We start from the raw sequence: 25,155 nt of genomic DNA on the forward strand, positions 1-25,155 counted from the left end.
CATGTGTTGAATGTTCCTCCGCAGTGGAGATCACGGAGAAACTATGACATCCTATGGTTCGGCACACGTGTGACATATTCTGGCGGCGGCTTCGCCCGCTCCGGGTTTAGCTCTTTTTAACACTAACGGTAACAGACGCCAGTACCCAGAATTTTTTGTGATAACAGATAATCAAGACTTGCGTAACCAATCGCTAAACACATGAGCGGGTCTACGCCGGCTGTTGGCTGAAGAGATTTCGGAGATGAGACGGAAAATTTTGTTTTCTGAAAATATCCCCTTTTTTGTATAATTGAAACTTAACAAAAAATATCAGAGTCAAGGTATAAGTATGTGACAGTATATATAAAAATAGCCAAATGCTGCCAAATATGCAAGTTCAAATCCCAATCCAAAAGCCGAGCCGGTTCCAAAATTGTATCAAACGAAAGTAAGAAGGGGAAAGTCGAGCCATAGGGCTCGGAAGAATTAAAAAAGTCGTATCACCACAATATAGATCCCAGGCCAATAAACACAATGCAAAAATCTGCTCCCAATATGTAAACAAGATCACCGGTGGAATAACACCAAATAAAGAGACAAGAGAAGAGAAATCAAACAAGCTAAGGTATGTAAGGGAAAACAATGGAGAACAAAATGACAGTGTTTCTCCGCACATGAGTGTTGAATAGACAAGCCACCCGTAGGTAGGCGAAGGGGTAAAATTTAAACAAATCGCAGGAGACGAGGAGTTGCATAGCCGTTCATCCTAGACCAACAAAAGCATATTTATCGCGGTACATTTCTCATTCAACCATGAAGAGACAGTAGCTCTGCATCAGGGGTAGCGGCTCGGCGTGGAGTTGTTCGCAAATGTATAGGCCTTTGGCTTGTGAACAGACCCCATCTGGTGAGCGGCGAAACTATGAGCGTCTTGCTGCTCGTGAAACTCATGCATTGAATACTCTGACGCCTTCCTTTCAACATCTGCAGAAATTGGCATATCGGCATCCTCAATTGAGTAGATCAAAGATGGAGAGCCTGAAACAGAATCCATAAAGCCATTTCCGCGGTGGTCAACGGAAGCATCGAAACCAACCGGCGAGACGTTGTTGGAGTGAGGCACCTGAAGACCTGCCGGATATTCCGGCGAGGAGAGAGCAGTAGTATCTGCCCAACTGCGCGCCGTCATAGGAGCCGGCTCACAGTTAATGTACTCGGGGAAGTTGCTAGCTTGAGCCGGAGCGGACATTGGCGGGGCCGCATTCTGATATGTGAAAGGGGAGTAGATGTCAAGTGGAGTAGTAGGAGGTGATGCAATGTTCACTTGCATTGGCTGAGATGAGGGGAAAAATTGAGTGTTGGAATGCGCGGATAGGCAGTAGCTGTCAGTCGGCGAAGCCGGCATGAAGTGCTGGAAGTCTTGAGGGGTCAATGGAGTTGGCGGAGCCAAGGTTGTTGAGACCGATGGTCGCAACATCTCAGTCTTAGTAGACTTCATGGAGCCAGACTCGGCAAATGTGAAGTTGAGAGGAGACCGTTGAGCCGCTGACGCCTTGCGGACACCAGCGTACCTGTTGTTCAGGCACTGAGCCGACTTGGAATGCCTCATCGAGTTACCAGCACCCGAACTAGGCACGCGGCTAGTTGGAGAAAGGGAGGACATAGAGGTTGAGGCAGCTAGGGAGCGAGTGTTGGACGTGCCAATGGCAGCAGGACGGGGGCGCTTTCGGCGAGCGGCAAGGTCAAGCTCTTGTCCTGGCCCCTTCCATGATCCTCCAGCCTGGCTCGAAGCTGCAGATCCAGGTGTACAAATGCCAATACCCTCCAAAGAAGCAGTAAGAGCACTAGATGACTCACGTCGGGTGACGGAGATATCGGGAGTCTGCATGGACAGGGGGTATTGCATGTTCGTGTAACTAAGACCATCGGGTCCAGCATGCATATGGTCTTTAGGAGTCTCAACCCACTCCTCATGCTGAGTGAACTGGGCACCGGCGAATGCGTCCACATTCTGAGAAATAGAGTGCGAGGAGGTTGGCAGCTCAGACAGGGAGTGGCCGTGAGATGATGCCCACTGAGCCGACTCTTTGACCTCGGGCCACTCCTGGTATTGGTAGGACGCTTGGCCCTTGTTCTCTTGTGCGGTAGGGGCCTTAGGCGGAGCCATGGCTGTGGGCGATATAGCTTCTTCTTCAATGGAAGAGTCGTGCTTGGTGCGCGATTCCCGTCCTGTGAAGCGATCCCTTGCAGCCACTGCAGCGTTCAGTGCTCGCTGCAATGATGCGAAGGTTGCATCTCGGGCAGACTCACTCTTCGTTTTGTGATGTGTCTTTATCTCATCGATCTTTGCACTGCCCTCAGCCTTCACACTCGATTGTTGTTTGGGGGTTGGGGATCGCTCTGGCTCCTCCTTGGAAGCAGAAGCTTGAGATCCCGACAGTTGTTCCGAAGTGTCCGACTTGCGACGAGCCGCCTCCTCCGCTTCGACCTTGGCTTTTTGCATCTTCTCAAATTCCTCTTGGCGTTTTTGTTGCTTCGCTTTGGCGCGTCGATTTTGGAACCAGTTCTATGTGAGTAAATATGTTAGCTTCTTGTACCTCGCCGACAAACAGAAAAGTAAACAATGGACGTACAGCAACACGAGGCAAGCTCAGGTTAGTCTGAGCGGCCAATTGACGCTTGACATTGCTGCTGGGCTTAGGGTGAGCCTGGAACTGGTTCTCAAGGGTCTCGACTTGCTCCTTGGTCAAGCGTGGTCGGGACAGGTTCTCTGTGTATTCGTCGTAGTCCATGATAGGTTGGTGGTAATAATCAATCATCTCCATAGGTGGGTGAGGGTAGCAGTAGCCGTCCATGGGGTGCATCATGGGAGGAGGGACCATGCTTGGGTCATATGCGAGGGTGTGGTCCATTGGGAGACCCGAATGGCCAGGATAATTCCATGAGGGGTGGATGTAGCTCATGGTGAAGGTAGATGTGAATACGGAAGAAAAAGGAAGTGGCGGGAGGGGGGGAGGGAATTAAAGGAAAGTGAAGCTGCACGAGACAGAATAGATAGCTCAGGTGAACGAGTATATCATGGAGGTTTCAGAAAGTCTGCGTGTGATGGGCCCGTGGCAATGAAGTGCTTGGGGAAGGAGGGAAAGCAGCGAGTAGAAAAAGAAACGAGTAGAGCTATAAACAAGGCGTTCAAGGAGAGACGTGGGTGGGCCAACCGAAAAGGAGCGACAAAAAAGAAAAGAAAAAAGGAACGTTAAGAGAGCCACAAATTCGAAATGGATGTGAAGGGAAAGAGGAGAGGAGGAACTGGAGGAAAGGGCGGTCTTGGGTCTTGGGGACGGGCCGTGATGGTTGTGATTGGTCTGGGGGACTAGGTACATGTACGATTATATCTCCTCTTCCTCTATATGTACATGATTATTATTCTATTCTTTTTATTTTGTTTTATTCTTTTATTCTTCATTATTATTTTTATGTCTGTGCAGACCCAGATTAAAACGAAACTGGAAAATCCATCAAAACCCCCGAAATTCATGAATTATTCGGGATATTTTCATACGGAGATCTGATCGTCTGCCTTTCCCTAGAGAAGACAAAAGCGGGCTGAAAATAAAAAAAAAAATAGAAATTAAGTATAAATTACTAGATTAATACTAGTCTAAGTAACTTCATCCCCACATATGATTTATTATTATTTTTCCCTTTTGACCCGAGTCGCGCTACCGCCCGCGCGGTTCTTCTAGGGGGTGGCGGCCTGGGCTCTCGGACTACACAGGCACACATACGATCGAGGCCAGCTTAGAATTCCGATCTTGTCTCCGACTACATACAAAATTCTATGACCAAAAGATTCCCAACCAAAAACAAATCTCTATAACGTATTAATGTATAGGGTTATGGATCAAAGTTAGCCGGGAATCCCCCCTTTAAAAAAACCCAAAGGGATCGGATCCAAAGGTTACTGTTGACTTTACGAGTCTAAAACCCAGTTTTTTTTTCCCTTTCCCACAGCCCTAAGCAAATTGGATCTCTCAAGTGACTCTTTTGACCAATCACCGTACTGGCTTTGATCAACCGCGGTTTGAGAATGGATCCACTATGATGTTTTTCTTCTCAGGTACGGGGGTCCAAGTACGTGTACGATACAACTCCGCGTGCTTTACTTACCAAACTGTAAACGCGACGTTCCATGGTTAATGCCTGGCGGGGCGGCTCGGAGTGCAGCGTGATAGCCCTGAAAACTACCCAAAAGCAGGTAAACTTGCTGTAACCATGGACTGTTCCCGTAATTATGGGCATCCTATCAGGGGCTGCAGAAACTACATTTCTGGCCTTGAAGGGCCCTTGATTAGGATGCCATGGCAATAGTTACATACTGTACTTACTTTCCGGTCACTTTTTTCTCTTCCCGCTCTTGATCAGTTCCTGCATTAGCGTCATGTCTGAGCCCAAGGGAAATAATAAAATAACAAGATAACTAATCCTAATAGTCAGTCCAAATTTTACTCCGTAACTACGATACAAAAAGGATTCAAGATTAGTGGAGTCAAGATAGGGGGGGCAATGCAAAGGAAATCATCTATGGCAGCCACCGCCCACTCTATACTTAGTCTAGAGGTAATTTTAGTGTGAAGAAGTTTTGGAATTATGACAAAGGTGGGTCATGACTGAACGCGCCAAGTTCGACCCGAGCATCCCTGCAATCTGTCACGGGTGTTCCAGCCTGCATGGTAAATCCTCTGAATGATCGACTTATTATAAGACAATATGTTATTTCAGGGTTATCTTCGAGATGTTTCTTCATACCCGGTCACCGGGGATCTGGGACGATCGGAGCCTAGGATTGCAGATTGTACCACACTTCCCTCCGTATCGTCGATTTCGGGGTCAAGATCGTCATCGATGATGTCTTCTCGACGCACTATTGAGTCCTGAAGCAAATCTGCCGTCAGCTATATGTCAGCTCATATAATGTCTAGGTGACGGAAAAGAGTCTTTGACCCCCGCTAGGCTGTTTTGGGGGCGCATGGCATTACGCCAAGTCGAACTAAACATCAATAGTCGACAGATCCCGTCGATCACTTCAGGATCTGCCGAGCTTTGTTTCCCCCTCGAGTGAGAAGTTAATGGGGTAAAGATACAAGCCTCACTGTCACTAGCACCAATGCCTGAGCCCCCGGATGTTCTTCCGATCCTCCTTGTTTGATCGGAAGTGGCATAATCTCGCCGCTTGGTTTGCCGATGATGTGTGTGGCCCCAGTCCACGGCGCTAAACGGCTTGAATCGAGAGGCTCCATGCACCCAAGTCACGAGGCCTGATGTGCTATTAGCGATCCAAGCTACGGAGTAGTTGGAGGGGGAGTTAGCTTATGCCCACTTTTCTCTTTTTTTCTGCCACTTGCATGGTATAAGCTCCCCAGCTACGGAGTATATCTGTCGGTATTATGTATGACCTAGAGAGCTTGGCCCGGCATGTATGTTACAAGCTGTTGTATACCCCTACATTTCTAATCAACGTTCCACTTCGTAGGTCCATCTCTTTGTTCCAACGGTCATGTTCAAGGAAATTTTTCTTTCCCGGCAATATTCTTCTTTTCACTATGCCCATACTTGACAGAAAAACGTTTCACAAGGTACACGTCTCAAAGTCTAATCTATGGAGTCGGTCTGGTCCCTAAGAAACCAATCCTAAACTCTGATACCGTCACACATGGAGGAGAATCTGGGAACTCATCTTGGATGCCCCTCCACGAACTCCATTCCCCCCCGTAATTCGGTATAGATAGTCACTAGAAATGAGGGGCATGGCGGCCTAACGGAACCTCAACTCTACAAGTCACGAGGTCTGTCGCCCCTCATTCGTGTACATGATCGCCTCCTATTCCTACCCTAAAAAGATCAAGGCTGGAACACTCCAATCTCGGAAGATCGTTTCGATTAGCCAGTCAAGTGTCTAAGTTCAAAGTGGGGAGGATCGTGAATCACGAGTAGGGGGAATATCCATATTTCCACCTTGGGCAGAGAAAGAGGCTGTGAAGGTTCAAGACTGGAACCAGTGGCCCCACGCTTGTTATGGAGCAACAACGTGGCCATCTGGTGCTACTGCTGCCACCAAACTTTGTGTCCCATCTTGTACTTTGGCTACACCCATCGCAATGATCGACTTTCTCGTGACGATCCGGCTGAGTACATATAGACACCTTGATAGCTTCACGTGCATTAGGGCGCCTATCAGTGTTGCAAATCATAGGGGAAAAAATATTAAAAAAAAAGCCTCCCCTCACTACTGACTGGGTTTCCGGACTCACGGACTCACGGATTTGCGAATTTTCAGATTCACAAGAGGAATGGTGTGCGCTGTCCCCCCTCTCATTCCAAGGACTCCACAGTTCCACAAAGCCATGTGTTTGTAGATAAAACCCGGGGCGATAGGAATAGTTCGGGATTGTGTGCTATGACCCCGGCCGAATCGAGAAGCCCTGAATGCCCCGCGGAGTTGAACCACTAGGGATAGGAGTGACTATGGCGTGCATGGCGAAAATCATGGCCCATGCCATGGATCCCCGTCATCTCCGTCATTAGGATAATCGCATTAGGATTAGTTTTAGGGGTGGACAGGATCTGCCCTTGACGTGCCCCTGGATTTGATCTGCAACGCGCGCCCGCACGGATCCCTTGGCCCCATCCGACTATTGATTGGATCTGGCATGAACCGTTTTAGTGGAAACAAAAATCTCAAATATCGAAAACGAGAGCGAAAGCAGGAAAAGATGGGGGCAATAGGGTTGATAAAAGGAAATAGCGTGTTAGATTTCCCCCAAGATGCCTCAACAGGATTCAATAAAGCACGGAGGTTTAGGAAATCTACCAGAATATTCCCCGACCTTTCCGATTCTAGAGTACGAAATACTTGGCAAAAGCTCTGGAGTGATGACCATAGCCAAAGGTTTTTGGGTGTGACAGCAACATGTTGATCCTTGGCAAAACTTGGGGGATCCTCAAGATCGACTTTTTCGGAGCTGTGATTCCGTTCTCCGACTCCCCCACTCCCCAAAGCCCCTGGGATTATTGTGTCATTTTTCAAGTGGACTCGGGGTTTTTCGGTGACAATAGTCTGTTACATGGTGGCTGAAGCTGATGCTTTCTCTGTTTAGCCCTTTTGTCTTTCTTTCGAGAGAACTATGATCACCGTGATGTGACAGATCCACCACCCCTCCCTTGGTGTGGCTGATCTGAAAGTGTGGCGGTGCGTGACTACCCCCAGGCAGCAGGGAATCTATGCAGCTCACTGTATTTGTCAAAGGCTAGAACCAATGGCCCAGTCCAGCAAGGTTGAATGCATGCAGATGAACAGGGAAGAGGAGAAAATCCATGTACTCGGGACTGTCCGCTGGATCCGCTCGTACGCAGACCCGTTCGATTCACTCTGTATTCCGATGCTGTGGTCCAGATCGGAACTGCAAAAAAAGAAAGAATGAAAACTTGCTTTTTTATGTGATGGGATTGTCGCCCGCCACATTTGCCATCACGCATACAGAGTGCCGTTGTATCAATCCTGAGGGGCAAAGACAACAAGAAAAAGAAAACATGAAAAAGCAAACGTGAAAAAAGTCAATCGGTGAATTTTCAAGGGTCTACTTCGTTTTGATGATCCTCCAAGTCTATTTGCAATTTTTCCAAGAACATCCCGGTTTGAAAGAGCAAAACTACAGTAAACGCCATGGCCTGCTCAACCTTTTCTCTTTCCCGGTTTTGTGATATTCAGGGCCATGCACGCTAGAGCCGGCTTTTCTCCTCCGGACCCGGTGCGCAAGATGATACTTTCATCCCTTGCATTCTCTTCCTTCTTCACCGGGACGTGCTGCTACGTTATCAACCATTAGGGAAGCTTGAAGAGCTCTCTGATCTCTTCCCCCTTCTCTCCCGGGCTCCACCGTCGGCAAACACGTAAAATTTCAGCTCTGTCCAATAGCAACAATACAATACGCTTTGTTATCGGCTCCTCGTGAGTACGAGCCTGTGAGAGCTGCAGCAAGCTGCAGCCACGTCGAGTCAGACTTTGTACCTTTCTTCTGGCCGGTACTAGGAAACATCATCTCGCGGCCTACTCCATATACTGCGCAAGGACTAAGGTCAAACTTCTCTCGACCAGATCTTAACTCGGGGGTTGTATCCTGGCAGAATTTCTAGTAGGACCGCAGCTGCGCTCAGCTCGCATGAACAGCTGTTCGCAGCAATTATTACTAGGATTGTGGTTGGCCAGAATAATCATATCTCCTGCCCTTTTGGGAGTTCCCTCTCTTTGTATACAGCTACTGTATATACGTATCATGTCATCCTACCAGGGTGTAAAGCAAGCCCTGCAAGGATTGATTACAGGCGTTTCATGTCCGCCACCCACGCCATGTACTGTAAGAGTCTGAACTGCAGCACTCGGACATGCAATGTGGGAGTTTCTTTGAACCCCGAAGCCGCGCCAAGCCCGAGATATCGTACCATTGGACCGGATTCGCTGGCTGCTATCCCTGCAATGAGGAATGGCTGCTGTCATCACATCTTTGCAGGCTGTCTGGGCTCGAAACTCATCTTGCTCATCACAGGATGTCCAGATGTCCCAGACCTCAATCGCGCCTTGTGTTCCTCTTGGGTTGTATTTACTTATTTGAGATACAACCATGAATGAGGTGAATGAGATACTTGATTCCCGATCTGTAAAGGGCGTGAACGAGGGTATGAGCACCGTGCGACATTGTTGTCACCAGTTAGAATTGGAATGCCGTCATCTGGGCCCGATTTGAGTGGTTGATTGAATCTCGAAATCAGATTGGTTATATATTTTACATTTAGAAAAGAATAAGGACTTCAGGAATAATGTTTGTGAGTCTATTAATGGGTAAACACCCTCTAGTATCCATGTTACGTAGCACCAGTTGACTGGATTAAAGCATCGTGCAACATAACATGTGAACTTAAAGTACAGGCGGGACCAGAAACTCAGGGCAGGGTCTGGATCAACCACAAACTGTACTACCTGTGGTGCACGTTTATCTACAAAGTATCTTGTTTGAAGCCCTACTTCCACACTCCATGCTGTGTAACTCGAAACTCGACGTCTATGGTCAACTGCAAACTGCACCTGCAGCAAGGCCAGGTGCACATGACTCTCTGACCCCTGCATGATCGAACCTATTGGAACGCATTCGAGATCTCAATCTGGACCCGCCCATCCACAACACTCTTCACCGATACACTGCGCAAGTCCTCCACAATCCAGTCTGCCCCAGCCGCCTGGAGTGACTCAAGTGAGTGGGTTGTTGTCAACGCAATCACCTTGAATCCCGCTGCCTTGCCTGCCTTGATTCCCGACGGTGCGTCTTCCAACACAACGATAGATGTCGAGTCCTCAAGCCCCAGCTTCTTGCGACCAAGCAGATAGCACCGGGGATCAGGCTTGCCGAGCTCCACGTCCTGGGCGACGACGAGCACCTTTGGACGGGCGAGCTTCATGACGCCTAGCCAGCCGTCGATCAAGGCAGAAGTGCCAGATGTAACAACACCCCATTTTGCGCCGGCGGTTTCGAGTGCGTCGATAAGGCTACGGCCACCCGGGATCTCGGTAGCATCGGAGCCGTATTTCTTAGGGATTTGACCTTCAATGTAGTTGACATCTGAGTTAAATATTAGGTTAGTTAAGTCGCGAAAGATGATATGACATTCCTCAGTGGTCCACGGGTATCAATGCGTAAAACGTACACTCCCAGTTGGCCTTGGTCTGGTCGTATAGTTGCATCACGTCAATGCTTCTCCGGCCATGCGAGGTGGCCAGAATTGTCTTGGGATCCACGCCCAGCTCAGCGCCAATTCTACATTGTAAATCACGTTAATTTCCTTTGTGTATAGTTATCGATGTTGGCTGTGGGGTACTGACTCATGCCAGTGCTTCACGATAGCTGAAGGTTGGGTATTGTATTAGCCTCCAGTGCTACAGGCGTCCTCAAATTATAGTCAATAAACGCACCATCTGTGGAGTCCACGATTGTTCCATCGAAATCTGAGAGAAGCCCGTCGAAGGTGTGAACCTGCGGGGGCGCGGAGAAAGACCCTGACATGGTGGGGTGAGGGGTGATTTGAAGATATATTCCGGAAGGGCTAGTGGACAATGGAAGTGAAAAGAGAGAAATGTCCAAGTATTGAGTGGAGAGGCTTAATATTCAATGCTTCTATGCGATTTGAACGACAGATCAGGGATTAAAAGTGCAAGAACCGGAATATATCTACGATGTCACAGAGGGACAGGCGGATCTCCTACTGGATGCGATAGGCGTTCCGCATGTTTGCACGATTTGCATATCTCCACCGGTGATCGGCATAACTGATTTTCCGCTTATCGAAATATTGTATTGTCTTGGCACCCAACTTTTTCGAAGCCGCTGTTGAAGTACCAGTCAAATTACCAGTTCACCCCACTGTTGTCACTCCAGCTGGGCGTACAGGAAAAATGGTTAAGAACAATTTCGGTAAGGATATACTCTTCATGGCTCAACAAAATTCTCTCAAGCCCGGTCTAACTTTTTTTGCAGGCAAGACCTCTAAGCGGGTTCCCGTCCGCTTAAGACACAAGATTGAAAAGTCCTCTGTGGCCAAGCAGAAGAAGATGAGAAAGCTCGCGAAGCAGGTATGTGATTCTGGATTCCTTCTTTTCTTTGCGCCGGGGAACAGGCATTTATTAACGCTTTCGATTTACAGAACCCAGAATGGCGGTCTAAGCTCAAGAAGGACCCCGGTATTCCCAGTCTCTTCCCGTTCAAGGACAAGATGCTCCATGACATCGAGGAGAAGAAGCGTCTGAAGGCAGAGGAGCAGGAGCGCATCCGGGAGGAGGCTCGTCTTCGCCGTGTCGAGGCTAAGCAGGCCAAGACTGGCAACCAGACGGGTGTGGAAATTGACGAGAACGATCTGGATGAGGATATGGATGTGGAGGGCGATGAGTCGAATCCCATGGCAGCACTTCTTGCCTCGGCACGTGCCCGTGCTGCCGAGTACGACGATGAAGAGGAGGATGACGAGATGGACGAGGACGACGAGGATGAGATGGATGAGGACGATGAAGAGGGCCTGACTTTCAACGACGCTGTTCCTGATCTGGTCGACGCACACAACCCTACCAAGGAAAGCTCACGGCGCCAATTCGATAAGGTCTTCAAGACTGTTACCGACTCTGCCGATGTTGTGCTCTATGTGCTCGACGCCCGTGACCCTGAGGGTACTCGTTCGAAGGAGATCGAGCGCGAAATCATGGCTGCCGATGGTGGCTCTAAGCGTTTGATTCTCATTCTGAACAAGATTGATCTTGTGCCGCCTCCCGTGCTCAAGGCCTGGCTGGTGCACCTGCGCCGATACTTCCCTACCCTTCCTCTGAAGGCATCCAACGGTGCAGGCAATTCCCACAGTTTCGACCACAAGCAGTTGACAGTCAAGGGTACTTCGGATACTCTTTTCCGCGCTCTCAAGTCCTACGCACACAGCAAGCAGTTGAAGCGGGCTATCTCCGTTGGTGTTATTGGTTACCCTAACGTCGGCAAGTCGTCCGTTATCAATGCTCTTACCGCTCGTCTCAACAAGGGCTCAAGCAATGCCTGCCCCACCGGTGCCGAGGCCGGTGTCACCACTAGCCTGCGCTCGGTGAAGCTTGACAACAAGCTCAAGCTGATCGACTCGCCCGGTATTGTCTTCCCCAGCGCCAACGGCAAGACCAGCAAGAAGTCCAAGGAGAATGAGCAGGCTCGCCTGGTTTTGCTGAACGCTATCCCGCCCAAGCAGATCGAGGACCCCATTCCTGCGGTCAACTTGCTAGTCAAGCGTCTTTCTGCATCGGAGAACCTGATCGGCAAGATGCTTGAGGTGTACGGCATTACCCATCTCTTCCCGACAAATGGTGACAAGACTACCGACTTCCTGATCCAGGTGGCCCGCAAACGCGGTCGTCTTGGAAAGGGCGGTGTGCCGAACATCGAGAGTGCCGCCATGACTGTGATCAATGACTGGAGAGACGGACGTATCCAAGGCTGGGCTAACGCCCCTGTTCTGCCCGTTAACACTGTTGTTGATGCTGGTAAGACCGTCGATTCTGGACCTGCTGCGGACACCACCCGTGTCGTTACGGAGTGGGCCAAGGAATTCAAGATCGAGGGCCTCTGGGGCAATGGCGAGGGTGATGAGGACGAGATGGCCGAGTAAATGGCTTTTGTCTCGTGTCCTATCCCATAACGATATCAGCCGTTCTCGTTTTCGATTTCTTTGGATACCAAAAAAAGGCGTTTTCATATATGGATGTTCTAGTTTTCAATCGAAGCATTTGTCAATAAATCTCACATGTACTGCATGATAGACTGCAGGGTGATTACTACAATTAAATCACAGTATGCACTATTCACCTAGTACAAAAACTTGGAAAGAAAAGAATAAAATTCAATAGTGTATCCTTAAGCAAGTGCAAATGTACTTATTGGAACGAGGCCCTGCAGTCCCCACACCGCGCCAATCCTTAACCGCCAGCGCGACGCGGCTTTCGCGTTTTCATCCACTCGCCACTCGTCGTCCAACCTCAATTTCCCAACGACTAAAGGACCGTCCATAAGAACTCCAATTCAACCCAGGGACGGGACTAAAACTGCAATCACTTATCACCACCTAGTCTCCACCCATCTCCCACCATCCACCTGACCGCTCCTATACGAGACTGGGAAAAAGCAAGCTCCCACAGACCACATCCAACATGCCACCGCGCAAATCTACGTCCTCGGTGACTCCCGCGGACCCAGATGAGACATCTCTGCTGTCACCCGTGGCACCGAGCACCTCTGACAAGCCCATTACCGCGACGGAGCAGCAGCTCAAGGCACGAGCTGAGCTGGGTGTCAGCGTCGATGTAAGCATACAACTCCCTGCCATATCATCTCGAACAAGAACAAGGAAGCTCCATACAATAAGTCGAGCATAGTTATGCTGAAACAAAGTGGATACGTCGGTTGCTAACTGAATATCTAGGACTACCTCCTCCCTCGCTCGTTAACCATCCGTCTTGCCAAATCTGTGCTTCCACCCAATACCACAATCCAAAAGGACGCCGTGCTTGCTATTCAGAAGGCTGCTACGGTTTTCGTGTCGTATCTATCTTCACAGTATGCTTTTCCACGATCATATTACAAACCCTCCAATCCCAATCCTACCCCGGGGGTTGTATGCCTCTTGTCTAACATAAAAACTAGTGCCAATGAGGCAACCCTGAAACAAACCCTCGCGCCCGCAGACGTTTTCGCCGCCCTCAAAGAAATAGAGTTCGACTCCTTCCGCGAGCGCCTAGAGAAGGAGCTTGAGGCATACACGGAGATTAAGGCTGGAAAGCGGAAGGCCAAGAAGTCCGATGTGAACGGTGCGGCTGGGGAGGTAGCTGCTGGTGATAAGGTCGGTGCTGGTGCGGACGAGGATGTCGATATGGTGGATAACCCTGCGAAGAGGGTGAAGCGCGATGGGGAGGAGGTGGATGTGCAGGATGGGGATGAGACGCAGGAAGAGGAGTTGGAGGAGGAAGAGGAGGTTCACCATGAGGATGAAGAGGAGGAGGATGACGAAGATGCAGAAGAAGATACGCAGAAGAAGATTGATGAGGATCTTGATCGGGTGGAGGATTTGGATGGGATGGTTAGACCTACCGATCCGGATGCAGAGGAGACGGATGATGATGACGGACCGGCTAGCCAGCTGCGTGATGATCTGGGACTTGGCTAATATTGACTTGGATGTTGAAATTGTAAGGGTGGCTAAGAGGTTGCCATGCTGTAGCAGCAGTCCAAGGTTCAAGGTTGCAATCGCTGTATAATATATACTCTCAATAATGATGAATGCTTTCATGCTCAAGTGCTCTCTATGCTACATACTTGAAATGGTACCTAAAATATAAAAGGAAATCAGGTCGAGTTGGAAGATTTCGGGTGTGAAATTCAATGTTGTAAAAATATATATCCAGGAACGTATGGATCACTAACACCCAAGAACTCGACTTGCATTGTATGAATAAGCTCGGTAATGAAATATCCAATCCAAATTATGACATCAGTTAGAATTGTAATCTAGCTTGGAGTTATCGCAAGATAATACACCACTTGCTTCCATCCAGTGCCCTTCAAGCACCAGCAGCAATTATCGAAACACTAATCATCAAACCCCAAACGCCAGCGCCACCTTATGCATAAAACCGTAGTCTATCATTGGTATCTTTCGAGAAGGAGGAGAAAAAACGAGAGCCAACCTCTTCCCACAGACATTCGGAAGAAGCAGCAAAAGGAAAAAGGCCCCTAAGAGGGGAAAGAAGAAAATAAAAAGGCCGGAGCGCCATCTTGACCATGTATCATGCAGTGATGAACGAAGTGAAGATAAAGAGAAATGAGACATCATCAAGGACATGGAGACTGTGCTTAGGCTTAGGCGCGGCACGCCCGAGTGACTGGTGGATCAATGGTATCGATACCTTTGCCAGACGCGTCGATATCGGCAGATTTGCCGGGAAGGTTGGGAAATACGGCAGTCAAGGCCTTTGCCTTGGGTGCGGCTGACTTGTTCACAGAGACAACGACAGCAGAAGGCTTACCAACAGTAGCAGGCTTACCGCCATTAGCAGACTTGCCAACGGTAGCAGACTTGCCAACAGTGAAGGACTTGGAGATCTGCTTCGTCTTTGCCTGTGTCGCCTTTGTCTGGGTCGCTCTGCCGCGAACAACCTTCTTGGCTCCAGTTGCGGTGGCCTTCTTGCGGCCCTTGGCTGGCTCATTCTTTGGCTTGATGCCGAGCATATCGTTGATCGAGGTACCCTTGCTTGCCGGGTTTTTGATTTTGGCGGCCTTTTTGACCGGGAGCTCTGCCTTCTCATCGTTACTGGCTGAAGGTGTGAGCAGGCCGGTCTCGGCGAAGGGCCGCTTCTTCCTTGGTGTGCTAATAATAACTTTGACCTTGTTGGAATCCGTCTCCGAGAGGGAGGCTTCTGAGTCTGGAGTCTGCTCCTTGGTTCCGAATACAGGCTCTGGCAACAAGGATTCGTAAGGGGTTGAATCTTCCCAGTTCTTCAGTCCCACCAGGTCCGCAACCTCGTCAGTGGAGCCCTGCACAATAAGATCAAAGCAATTCTCAAACTCCTTGCCAACCGGGGGTTCGTTGTTGATAAACATGGTTACACCATCCTTGCGGGTCCGAATCGTGGCGCAGAGACTCTTCACGAGCCGGCGAACCCCAGGAATTTTCAGACTAGTACCCGCAACAACAAGCACACGAGGGCGAGACTTGAGGTCGGAATTCATAACAGAGGTGATGGCCTCTTCATCGGGGTTGTGTTCGTTATATAGTACAATTCGTGGCCGCAAACGCCCCACGCCATGGCTGCGCTGTTCAGCAATTCGGCGGGCTTGATCGTTCTCTGCGCATTGGCCGCACTCTGGGGGGTCGTTTTCGAGGAACATGTTAGGGTCAAGATCGGAAGTGAAACGGCATTTCTGGCACACCATTTTCTGGATGCTGCCATGAAGCTGGATCGTGACCGGCCACCGGCCCTTGATGTTGAGTGGGATTTCCGTTTGCAACGGCGCCATAGATGTCTCGATTCCGTCGATGTTCTGGGTGTACAGGCGTTTCAGGCGATTCTCCTTGCCCAACCGGGCAAGCATTTGGTGGAATTTGGTTGGTGTAGTCTTTTCGGACTCAATATTAAGCGACCGGACCAATTCGTGGAAGGGCGCCGTCAAGGCGTCATCTTGGTAGACAGCAGCATCGAACAGAAGTTTACCAGAGGCTTTCAGATTGTGCTTCTTCTGTAAAGACTTGAAAAGACCATCTGCGGAGCGAAAATCGGGAACTATATACGAAGGTTAGCTGTGGCGTCCGAAAAGGTCAAATGCGGATGGAGAAAACTTACTGCCGGCGGAGGTGGAGATGCCAGCTCCGGCAATCACGACAATATCTTTTTGGTGACGGAGGGTTTCAACAAGTAATCTAGCCTGGTCCTTTTGAGTCTCGGATGATCGGGCAAGGTTAAGATGCTGGGTGGTGCGCTCCTTGGGTAAGGGATTGCCTCTCCTCTTTTTGGCGGGAGGACAGTCTTGGCGCGTAGAATCCTCATCCTGGGAAGACGGCGTCAGGTACCGGGCCGCTGGCTCCGGCGAAGAGCGCGGAGACGAGGCCAAGGAGCTGATATCCGAACAGTCTGATACCTCGTACTCCATGATGAGTAAGGATCCTTCCGTGGAGGTAAAAGGTTGAGGATTAAAGCACCTATGCCCCTGTGGTCGAGCAGATTGGGAGGGGCCAGGTAGATGGGGATCGGAGAGGGTCCTATTCAAGGCGAATAGGTTCGCAAATCACGACAATCGTAAATCAGAGACTCATGTGGAACAGAACAGTAGACACCACAGGTCAATGGAGGTAGAAAAGATAAAAATTCAATGGTCGTAGGGTAGTAGGGGTAGATAGCGAAGGATGGAAGGAACCAGGGTTGGAAAGGGGAGATTTGCGATGAGGTCAGCTGTCGGGGGGAAACGATATTATCGTAGGAATTTGGGTAAGAGAAAATGCACAAAGAAAAAGTCCCAGAAGAAACGGGCCGATTATCGAAAAGCTTTGTTTTGACCCACGCCCGAGTTTGCGGAGATTTTGGGATTTACGAACTTGAGGAATGTGGTTGTGACGAACAACGCAATGATGCCTCAAAAAACCCCGGTATGTTGGGCGAATAAGAAGTGCGGGATGATTCGATGATGCGCTTTTCGAAGTAACATCGGAATTGGGGGGAAAGAACGTTTTAACGTATTTTTCTCCGGATTAGCTATACTTTACATAGTCTGGGATTCATCTGAACTGAAACTAGTGTATAGATGGATTTTCAATTTCAACGGGGCTTTTGTATATTTTACATCACCATTACCGACATTATCCCGCAGAGTTTTCGACTTTGTTTTCTTTTTCACATCTTCTGTTTTCAACTTCGCATTGTGCTTTTCTCTCCCGTCGATTTGGATATTGCAACGAACGTGTTGATTGGTTGTAATGAGATGTGGAGATGAATACAGTCTCGTGATTGGTCAAATTTGGTTGGCAGGGCTACCCGTCACCTGATATTGGTGACTAAGCTGTATCGAGATCGCGTGACGAATTAGGGTGAAAGGGAACATTTGATTGTATTGAAAGATCTAGATTTATATCTCTTGGGTACTTCCAAGGAAAAATTTACATAACCCCAAAGGAAAAATAGTGAAACGTCTCTTTGATATCGTTCTATCGATTTGGTGCGGCTGACACTTGGTCCTTGGTTGATTTCCCCCCTCTCCAACGGAGCCGCCCGGACATCTTCTATCAGGGCCGGTCTAGATCGACAACAATTCAAGTTATGCGGTGCTGAAATCTATTCGTCTACTGCTTGAATGTGTCCTCAGGTGCTTGACCGGTATTAATTCCACAGAATGCCATTGATCATGGAAGAGGGCCTCAATGTCGACGATCTCTTTGGGGAATCCGGCTCCCTCGAGCTGGGCCTGACTGCGGGTCCACCCCCGACCAAAGGCTTAGCACAATGCCAGGATGAGATGCGTCTCTTAGGATGCCGCCAGTAAGTCCCAATGTCTCTTCGTTCTTTTGTTCATATCGTGACGTAATCCTTCCATATACTGACCCCCTGTCTAGGAAGATTGCCTGGTCCCGACTGGGATGTATCGCATATATATCCGCAGATGGCCTACGAGTCAATGTGTGCCATCTGAAATGTAGACCCTCAGATGGAAAATGGGTCCTAAGTGAAGACACTCCACTCACCGCCGTCACCGAGGCCCATGGCGGTACTTCGCTCGTCCACCTGTCCTGGAATGAGACGGGCTCCGAAATGGCGGTCGTAGACTGCCTTGGACGGATCTCCATATATTCAGTCTCAATAGCCTTGAACAGTATCACGGCTGTTAGACAGACTCATTTCGATTCCAGTGATGATAGTAATCAAATCGTTGGCATGATGTGGCTTAATACTCAAAGAATGGTGAGCTGGCTATGCCCCCTTCCGGCATATATGATACTTCTCTGATGCAGTGACCAGGTACATGCCTTTCACCAAGCGGCCAAGGTCAATGGCCGATGGGCTTACTCGCCCTTTCGTCGTCGTCCAATTGGTCCCTTTCATCCTGCCAATAAAAATGCCCTGATCTGTGTGACCCGAGCAGGCCAGATCCGGCTTATATTCCAGAATCCAGACAGCAAATGGGCTGAACTGCCCGCAGAGCTGAAGAGCACTGGGTACTCAGATAGGCTATTAACTCATGCTTCGATTGTTGCAACTCAAGGTTAGACCTTTCCTTTACCCCTGTCTAGGTCACCGACTAACAAATTGAATAGCTGGTATCTTGATTACAACCTACTCGGTATGCCAAAAAATATGCCTATACCGAGTACAAATTTCCTGGAATCCACCACAATGGGACAACGCTCAAGCGAAACAGCCCATCCAATTTCCCATTCCATCATTCGCCTTTCAGCATTGCAAGATTGACATGCCAAGCAGCATCTTTAATGTCAATCAGGGGTCTGGGGAACATGCGGACCATCCATTACCGTTTCACAATTCCATTTATTCATTGACTTGGCTGGAGATTATGCCTGGTCAAATAGATAGCCCAACAGGATCAACGGCTAGTCCTTGGATCCTAGCTGTATTTGCCAAGCCACTTCATGCCACACCTGAATATCCAGATCAACAAGGGCCTCCTAGTGTCATTGTTCGATGGCAATTGGAAACTGCCTCTCAGGTTTTCCATCCCAAGTTTGATGAAGTTGCACCGAAGAAGAGCAATGCTCAAGTCAAGGTATGCACCATCGTCACCCAAGTTTCGATAGTAAGAAGGCCAGCTGACATATACAAGTCCAAAATGGAGCTGCGTCGGCTAGACGACATCCACTGCGATAAATATATTGTGTCAGTGGATATAGTGGAACATGGAACTGCTCTGGCTGTCACGCATGATGACAGTTCGATCGCATTCTATGACACACGGACAATGGCTGTCTTTAATGGATTGCACGATGCCAGCACAGTGACTTGCCTGGCTCAAGCAGGCTTCCAGTTCCCAATGGACTCAGCCGGTATGTCTGGGGGAAACATTGCTAGCTTCTTTCATATGTGACATATCTGACTCATATAGGTATTTCAATTGCCTTCTCTCCTAACTCCTGCGCTGCTATAGCGCTGGATTCAGAAGGACAAACACATCTGAGGACGATGGAACACCCATTTGGATCCAACGATGGCCTTTATGATGACAGTATGTATTGAAATCCGAATATAAGTAAATAAACATCACTAATATGAAAATCGCAGGCAAATTTTCATGCGCTATTGCGGCACTCACCCTTGCTTTCAGTCGTGGATGCGGCGCCGAGGTGAACACAGATGATATTCTCATGGTTGCTCTAAGGCAGCTCACACCTGGTTAGTCTCAATAATTCTTCAAATGGCATTTGCAAAGCAGCTAACAATGACAAAAGAGGCCCAATCGACATTCAGCGGCGAAGTATATCGGGCCTTGCCAGTGAACGTCAACTGGACCGTTGAAACCGAGAAGCTCATGGCCCATCCATACATTCCTCGATGTCTAAGTCTGCAGGCTGCACTGGGCTTCAAGGGAAAACTTAAGCGCCGAAGCCTTTCATCTGCTGTTCCATGGGCGATTCTTCAGCTTCGCCATGCCGCTGTCCTAATAGCATATTTTTTCCAACATGGGAATAAAGGCCAGGGCGAGGCACATGATCCAGGTAAGATCTTATCTCATACTAATGTAAAATATAGCTAATCAAGTTCAAAGAAATCCTCCGAGTGCTTCTGGGCAATATTAAATGGGTTCTAGACTTCATCCAGTTCATCTTGAGCGAGGCATTCGACCTCGCCGATGAGTTCGACACTCTGTTCACCGACCAAGAGGCCTTCACCCAGAAACGTAAATACACAATCCTCAACCACATCAGAAAAACAAATCACTTACCTACTTAATATCCAGTGAAAACCGTCAACTCCGTTCCCCTCCTCATCCTCATCTCCAGCATGTCCCGCGCCTTCCTCCGCTTCGTCTGCCGTGGTCTTCGCGGCGTCCACAGCGGCTTCACACAAACGAACCCAGCAACACTCCCCAGCGTCTCAAGAGCCTACTACACCGAGATATGTCAAATCCTCGAGTCCTCACCCGTCCGCATCGACGTCTACGAAAAATTCCTCGCAGGCGTCGACTCCGCCGTGAAACACGCCTACCAAGGTTCCGGCTTCGGCGATGCAGAACGACCCGGTCCTGAGAAGGAACTGCTCATCAACGCACGCATTCCACCCGTCCTCGTGACAGCTGTCGCAACACTCCTGAGGCAAACAGTTCCCTCAATGAAAGCAGAAATTAACCGCAAAGACATCCTTCTGGGCGACTATAGCTGGCTTGGTTTTGGGACCGATGCCCGCACAGCGATGTACCGCCGACACAGGGATGTTGATATCCTGAAGAAAGTCCCCCTGCGACCACCGCTCGCTGTTGGACGGAATGGCAGAGTTGTTCAGCCGCAGAAGAGACGGAGATGTGTGCGCTGTGGTGAGGTCTCTGGTGATGCGGCGTTGCCTAAGTCTTTGACTTATTTTAAGATGGTTGCCAAGTTGAATATGTTGCGTTGTTGTCCGTGTGGGGGCATGTGGATGTTAGAGTCCGAACCTGGCGAGAGGGATGGGAATAATTTGTCGCATGGGCAGCATGCCTAAAGCCGGGTGATGTTGCTGTTGCATTGGGGTTGTAAAGTCTGCATTTCGTTTAGATTCCCAATTTCGTGTTGAATGAATTCTTTTAGGGGTTGGACTGTTTGGTTCAACCTACATGCATCGAATGGAGATTCAAAATGCAGAGTAGGGGGTATCGTATCCAAGGGAGAGCATCCTATTGAAACCTTCGATGGGGACCCTAAGGAATAGATATCCCTAAGTACAGGTATTAAGATCACTTTCAAATCCAGAGCCTCGGGACCATGGTTGAATACGTCTCAAATCTACATCCACACCGAGGCAGTTCTGGAAACTCGAAAGTCTAAGTCATGTCATGTCAAGAGTCAATTTGCATCCACCTAAGATACATAATCAAATTCCATTTTTTGGATTAAAAAAGAGAAAATCGACCCCGCCGCGAGGTTTCAGGTCCATTCACACGTCCTGTTTTATGTGTCCAAGGGCAAGTAGCGTCTTCCCACAAACTCCAGATCCATCAAGTTTTTACTTAAGCCTGTTCAAAAGGTCAGTATTTGCTCCGGGTATCCAAGTCCATTGCCGATTGAGTTATAGTAGTGAAAGATGGAGTGGTGTAGTGGGGCATTCAGAGCAAGTAAACCCATAAATCCACACCATACCACATCCAGCGGCAAAACAACATCCTAAAAACAGGCGTATGCATGGGAAATCTCATACCTTAACGGCGTACTTCCGCTGGGGGAAGTGGATCTCGCGCTTGCGCTGGCGCTCGGTGGTGCGGGTAGCCTCGTGCTTGGTGAGCTTGCGGCGCAGCTCACGGGTGAGCTTGGGGCGGAGGTCGAGCGGCATGTACTTCTTGTTCTTGTAGAACAGACGCAGTTGGGCGCGCTGGTTGGCGTTGATGACGGTGAGGATACGGGCGATCGACTTGCGAACGTCGTGGCTGTATAGTGGAAGAACCGCAAGTTAGTATTTCCGAAATTTCAAGATTTCATATTTCCACGAATATTCTCCATGCGAGCCGGTTCCATTGGGGATTGTGCGTCGGTATGTTGTTGATGGTGTTTTGTGTAGTGTTCTTGAAGATTTGCCTCATCTCCAGATTTTTTTCTTTCGATGTTTGCCGCCTGATCACACAACCCCCTCGGTCCCCCTCGCAAGTCGAATCGTTGGAATAGGAATGTCGGTCGAATACGCACATCCGCAGAGTCTTGGAAGAAGCACCGTTGGTGATCTTCTGGACACGGAGCTGGTTGAGCTCGGTCTTCAACTCCTCGAGCTGCTGAGAGAGCTCCTCCTTGTTCTTGCCCCAGAGCTGAGCAGTCTTGACCTTGGACGACTAGAAAAAGCAAAACGATCAGCTGCGGTGTTCCGGTGTAGCGATAGCGTAACGACATACCATGGTGACTGGTGGGTGTGCTGGGTTGTCGGCGTTGAGAATTGAAGACGTCCGAGTCAATCAAATTGTGGTTGTGGGACTAGGGCTAAGCGAGTTGGCCGCACTAAAAATTGGGCACGTGACTACCACCAAAGTTTGGACAGTTTTTGCCTAGAATATAAGGTGTCATTAATTCAGGCCACAAGGCAAAAAGGGGCCTTCCGTATCGGGCTAGGTCAGGCGGTGCACTTACGTCGTCTCTGGATTGTCCGGGGTGAGAATTGACAATTGAGGAGAACTGTCCAAATAACGAAGAGCTTGAAAATCCCTGCGGATATTTTACGATAGCTTGCCTTCCATGACGTCCACAAGTTCCGGCTGGGCGCAGCTTCGCCAGCAAGCCCGCTCCCTCGAGACCCAGGTACCTATATCTCAACCCGGTCGAGCTGGCCGAGGCATCTCAGATAGGACAGAACATTGACTTGGAGCTTCTAACAGACCGAAAATCTTTTCCATACCTACGCACAATTCGCTTCTCTTACAAAACCTCCACCAGAACCAACAGAAGAGGAACTGCGGATTGAATCACAACTGAAAGACCTCCTTGAACGAGTAGGTCCCCATCATCCCAAGCCAATACGATATGTAACGGCTAGCTGATGCTCTCCACAGCGTGACGCCCTAATTGCTCAACTCTCTCGCCTCCTTGACTCCGAAGCTACCCTCACATCTTCCGCTCTTAAACAGAGTAATCTCTCCCGCCACCGCGAAGTCCTTCAGGACCACCGCCGTGAGCTCCAGCGGCTGACTTCAGCCATCGCCGAGGCACGCGACCGTGCCAATCTTCTCCATAATGTGCGCTCTGACATCGATGCCTATCGCGCATCAAATCCCAGTGCCGCCGAGGCTGAATATATGCTCGAGGAGCGCGGTAGGGTTGAGAACAGCCACAATATGATGGACGGTGTCCTAAGCCAGGCATATGCGATCAACGAGAACTTTGGTGTGCAGCGCGAAACTCTGGCCAGTATTAACCGGCGCATTGTTGGTGCTGCTAGTCATGTTCCTGGTATGAATTATCTCATGAGCAAGATTGGGACGAAGAAGCGGAGAGATGCGATTATTCTGGGATGCTTCATCGGGTTCTGTTTCCTGATGGTACTTTACTTCCGGTAAGGGCGCTGGGTTCGCCCTTTATCAATTTGCCTTCTATCTTCTCCTACTCCCGTTATAGCCGTCCAGCGACTTCCAAGGTTATTGTATCTTCAGCTTATTTTCATTGAGGCGTCCGGGTTTGGGCATTTCGCAGTGGAACCCTTGTTCGACAGGAATTATGATAATATTGCGCTTGATTTGTGATGGTGTCTCATGTTTCTTATTTTCTTCTGTTATACACATTCTCTATTATATGTACAAATTCAAATGGAGAGGGGAATCACAGTATACCCACAAAATCTTACACAGATGCAGCACAGGCCGTAGGCCCTGCCCATTTTCTCACTTAGTAACGAGGAGTCGACGACTGCAACTCAACAGCAGCCTTCTGCTCAGCAATCAATCTTTCCAATGCAGCATGCATGGTCTCCAACTCGTCGGGATGAGCCGGTCCACTGCCTGCCCACCGAATGCGACAATCTGCATCAACGAGATAAACATAACCAACAAACTTATTCACCATCCCAACCGCCTCTTTCAACGATTCATCAAATCCTTTCTCAATCAAGAAGTAACGAGGGTGCTGCTCGACAGGAAACTTCTTGCGCACGCCGCCTAAGAACCGCTTCACCAGCCACGCCTTCATGCGATTTTCCTCGAGGTTCAGATCGATTCTTTGCGCATACTTTGAATTCTTCGCAAGTAATTCCTTCAGGGCCGGGTTTCTGTCTGTGCCTGCGAAATTGCCCGTGAATGTGGTCGTTTGTTCCTCGCCCCACAAACTGCAGAAGAGGTTGACGACGCTAACTTTACCGCGGAGGATAGCTGTGGTATCTTGGGGATCTTTCGGGGAGGCGAGGGTTATGCCACGCATGTTGGGGAAGTAGAGGGCCTTGTCGGCACGGAAAAGCCGTGGATTCGAGATGAAGGTTTTACCCTTGTGGTATTGCAAGTTGTTCCATTCGCGGAAGTAAGGTTTTGCGACTTGTCGCGTTCTGCAACGGAAAGGTTCCAATTAGTTTTCTAGACGCAATCATTGGGGTATAACTTTGGGCTGTTGCAGGAGAGCAATAGAAGAGTCGGGGCTATTCGGCACATACAGTTCCTTCCGTCGCGCAATGTGCTTATCATAGTCGACGAAGTCATCGCGCCGCTCCTTGATTGTACGAGAATCAACTCCTGTGTTCTCTCCCACCTCGGGGGGAGCGAGTGCGCCGATCGGACGACTCAGGACTGGAGGTACGAAGTCCGGATCGCCTGGCTTGGAAGATGGTTTGGGAACTGGGGCAGGGTTTTGTTGGAATGGGATAGAGCGTCGAAGGGGTTGTGTCTCCCTTTGTGGGCGAGGGGAGATCTTGAATTCGGCATTGCTAGCATCACTTGGCTTCTTCGTATTGTCAGTGGTGGCATACTGGCGTGTAGAACGCAAGTTCGGAAGAACTCTGGTGCTGCGGAATTGGCAGCTCAGGCACCGGTTGGTTTGGAAGAGTGCCGGCTCCAATATCTGGTAAGTGGGCATTGATGACTTCCACATTGTGAACGAAGCTTATTGAGGAAGAGGTTAATAGGTGAAGTTGCGCGACGGTTAGAGCTCCGGCATCAAAAATTCCCGAAAAGGAAAACCAAGGTCACCTGATCTGGGTTTCAAAAGCCATCTTTGACCCGAAAATGCCTTTTTGTTACAGGAGTGATTGGTCAGCTCTTAATAATCTAGGTAATCACAATATCAAAAACTGATTTTAAAGTGAAGATGGTCCTGGAGATCATGTACTAGTATGTATATAAGTAACAGATTAATTTATACCGACGGCTGGGCTTGTAGCTTATATAGTCATATTTCAGACTCAACAAA

General features: G+C 49.2%; 9 protein-coding genes across 9 annotated transcripts; 4 read left to right on the forward strand and 5 right to left on the reverse strand.

Annotated features, from left to right (window-relative positions):
- Window positions 1–817: 817 nt before the first annotated feature.
- On the reverse strand, window positions 818–2,945 carry N7520_000585 (homeobox domain-containing protein; the record flags this gene model as incomplete). The annotated part of the gene is made up of 2 exons (XM_057134520.1): window positions 818–2,548; window positions 2,616–2,945. The coding sequence occupies 2 exons, from the start codon at window positions 2,943–2,945 to the stop codon at window positions 818–820; spliced, it is 2,061 nt and encodes a 686-aa protein (XP_057000456.1).
- Window positions 2,946–9,168: 6,223 nt separating this feature from the next.
- Window positions 9,169–10,091, reverse strand: N7520_000586 (HAD family hydrolase; the record flags this gene model as incomplete). The annotated part of the gene is made up of 4 exons (XM_057134521.1): window positions 9,169–9,650; window positions 9,736–9,845; window positions 9,911–9,932; window positions 10,001–10,091. The coding sequence occupies 4 exons, from the start codon at window positions 10,089–10,091 to the stop codon at window positions 9,169–9,171; spliced, it is 705 nt and encodes a 234-aa protein (XP_057000457.1).
- A 389-nt stretch (window positions 10,092–10,480) lies between these two features.
- N7520_000587 (GNL3/Grn1 family GTP-binding protein) lies at window positions 10,481–12,219 on the forward strand (the record flags this gene model as incomplete). Its single annotated transcript, XM_057134522.1, has 3 exons — window positions 10,481–10,499; window positions 10,563–10,657; window positions 10,729–12,219. 3 exons carry the CDS (start codon window positions 10,481–10,483, stop codon window positions 12,217–12,219), a joined length of 1,605 nt encoding a protein of 534 aa, XP_057000458.1.
- A 538-nt stretch (window positions 12,220–12,757) lies between these two features.
- Window positions 12,758–13,770, forward strand: cbfA (uncharacterized protein; the record flags this gene model as incomplete). Its single annotated transcript, XM_057134523.1, has 3 exons — window positions 12,758–12,910; window positions 13,030–13,163; window positions 13,251–13,770. 3 exons carry the CDS (start codon window positions 12,758–12,760, stop codon window positions 13,768–13,770), a joined length of 807 nt encoding a protein of 268 aa, XP_057000459.1.
- A 692-nt stretch (window positions 13,771–14,462) lies between these two features.
- Window positions 14,463–16,250, reverse strand: N7520_000589 (putative SIR2 family histone deacetylase (Hst4); the record flags this gene model as incomplete). Its single annotated transcript, XM_057134524.1, has 2 exons — window positions 14,463–15,883; window positions 15,944–16,250. The coding sequence occupies 2 exons, from the start codon at window positions 16,248–16,250 to the stop codon at window positions 14,463–14,465; spliced, it is 1,728 nt and encodes a 575-aa protein (XP_057000460.1).
- Window positions 16,251–17,483: 1,233 nt separating this feature from the next.
- On the forward strand, window positions 17,484–20,794 carry N7520_000590 (mediator of RNA polymerase II transcription subunit 16; the record flags this gene model as incomplete). The annotated part of the gene is made up of 10 exons (XM_057134525.1): window positions 17,484–17,629; window positions 17,704–18,049; window positions 18,107–18,350; window positions 18,403–18,869; window positions 18,927–19,146; window positions 19,206–19,325; window positions 19,382–19,492; window positions 19,549–19,815; window positions 19,866–19,997; window positions 20,058–20,794. The coding sequence occupies 10 exons, from the start codon at window positions 17,484–17,486 to the stop codon at window positions 20,792–20,794; spliced, it is 2,790 nt and encodes a 929-aa protein (XP_057000461.1).
- A 687-nt stretch (window positions 20,795–21,481) lies between these two features.
- Window positions 21,482–22,172, reverse strand: N7520_000591 (60S ribosomal protein uL29; the record flags this gene model as incomplete). Its single annotated transcript, XM_057134526.1, has 3 exons — window positions 21,482–21,713; window positions 21,970–22,109; window positions 22,170–22,172. 3 exons carry the CDS (start codon window positions 22,170–22,172, stop codon window positions 21,482–21,484), a joined length of 375 nt encoding a protein of 124 aa, XP_057000462.1.
- A 334-nt stretch (window positions 22,173–22,506) lies between these two features.
- Window positions 22,507–23,324, forward strand: N7520_000592 (putative vesicle transport v-SNARE protein Gos1; the record flags this gene model as incomplete). Its single annotated transcript, XM_057134527.1, has 3 exons — window positions 22,507–22,569; window positions 22,647–22,760; window positions 22,821–23,324. The coding sequence occupies 3 exons, from the start codon at window positions 22,507–22,509 to the stop codon at window positions 23,322–23,324; spliced, it is 681 nt and encodes a 226-aa protein (XP_057000463.1).
- Window positions 23,325–23,649: 325 nt separating this feature from the next.
- On the reverse strand, window positions 23,650–24,837 carry N7520_000593 (mitochondrial ATPase complex subunit ATP10; the record flags this gene model as incomplete). Its single annotated transcript, XM_057134528.1, has 2 exons — window positions 23,650–24,298; window positions 24,404–24,837. The coding sequence occupies 2 exons, from the start codon at window positions 24,835–24,837 to the stop codon at window positions 23,650–23,652; spliced, it is 1,083 nt and encodes a 360-aa protein (XP_057000464.1).
- Between the last annotated feature and the right edge of the window lie 318 nt (window positions 24,838–25,155).

Source organism: Penicillium odoratum, assembly GCF_028828045.1.
Source record: "Penicillium odoratum strain IBT 22623 chromosome Unknown utg000001l_segment0_segment0, whole genome shotgun sequence".
Taxonomy (NCBI): domain Eukaryota; kingdom Fungi; phylum Ascomycota; class Eurotiomycetes; order Eurotiales; family Aspergillaceae; genus Penicillium; species Penicillium odoratum.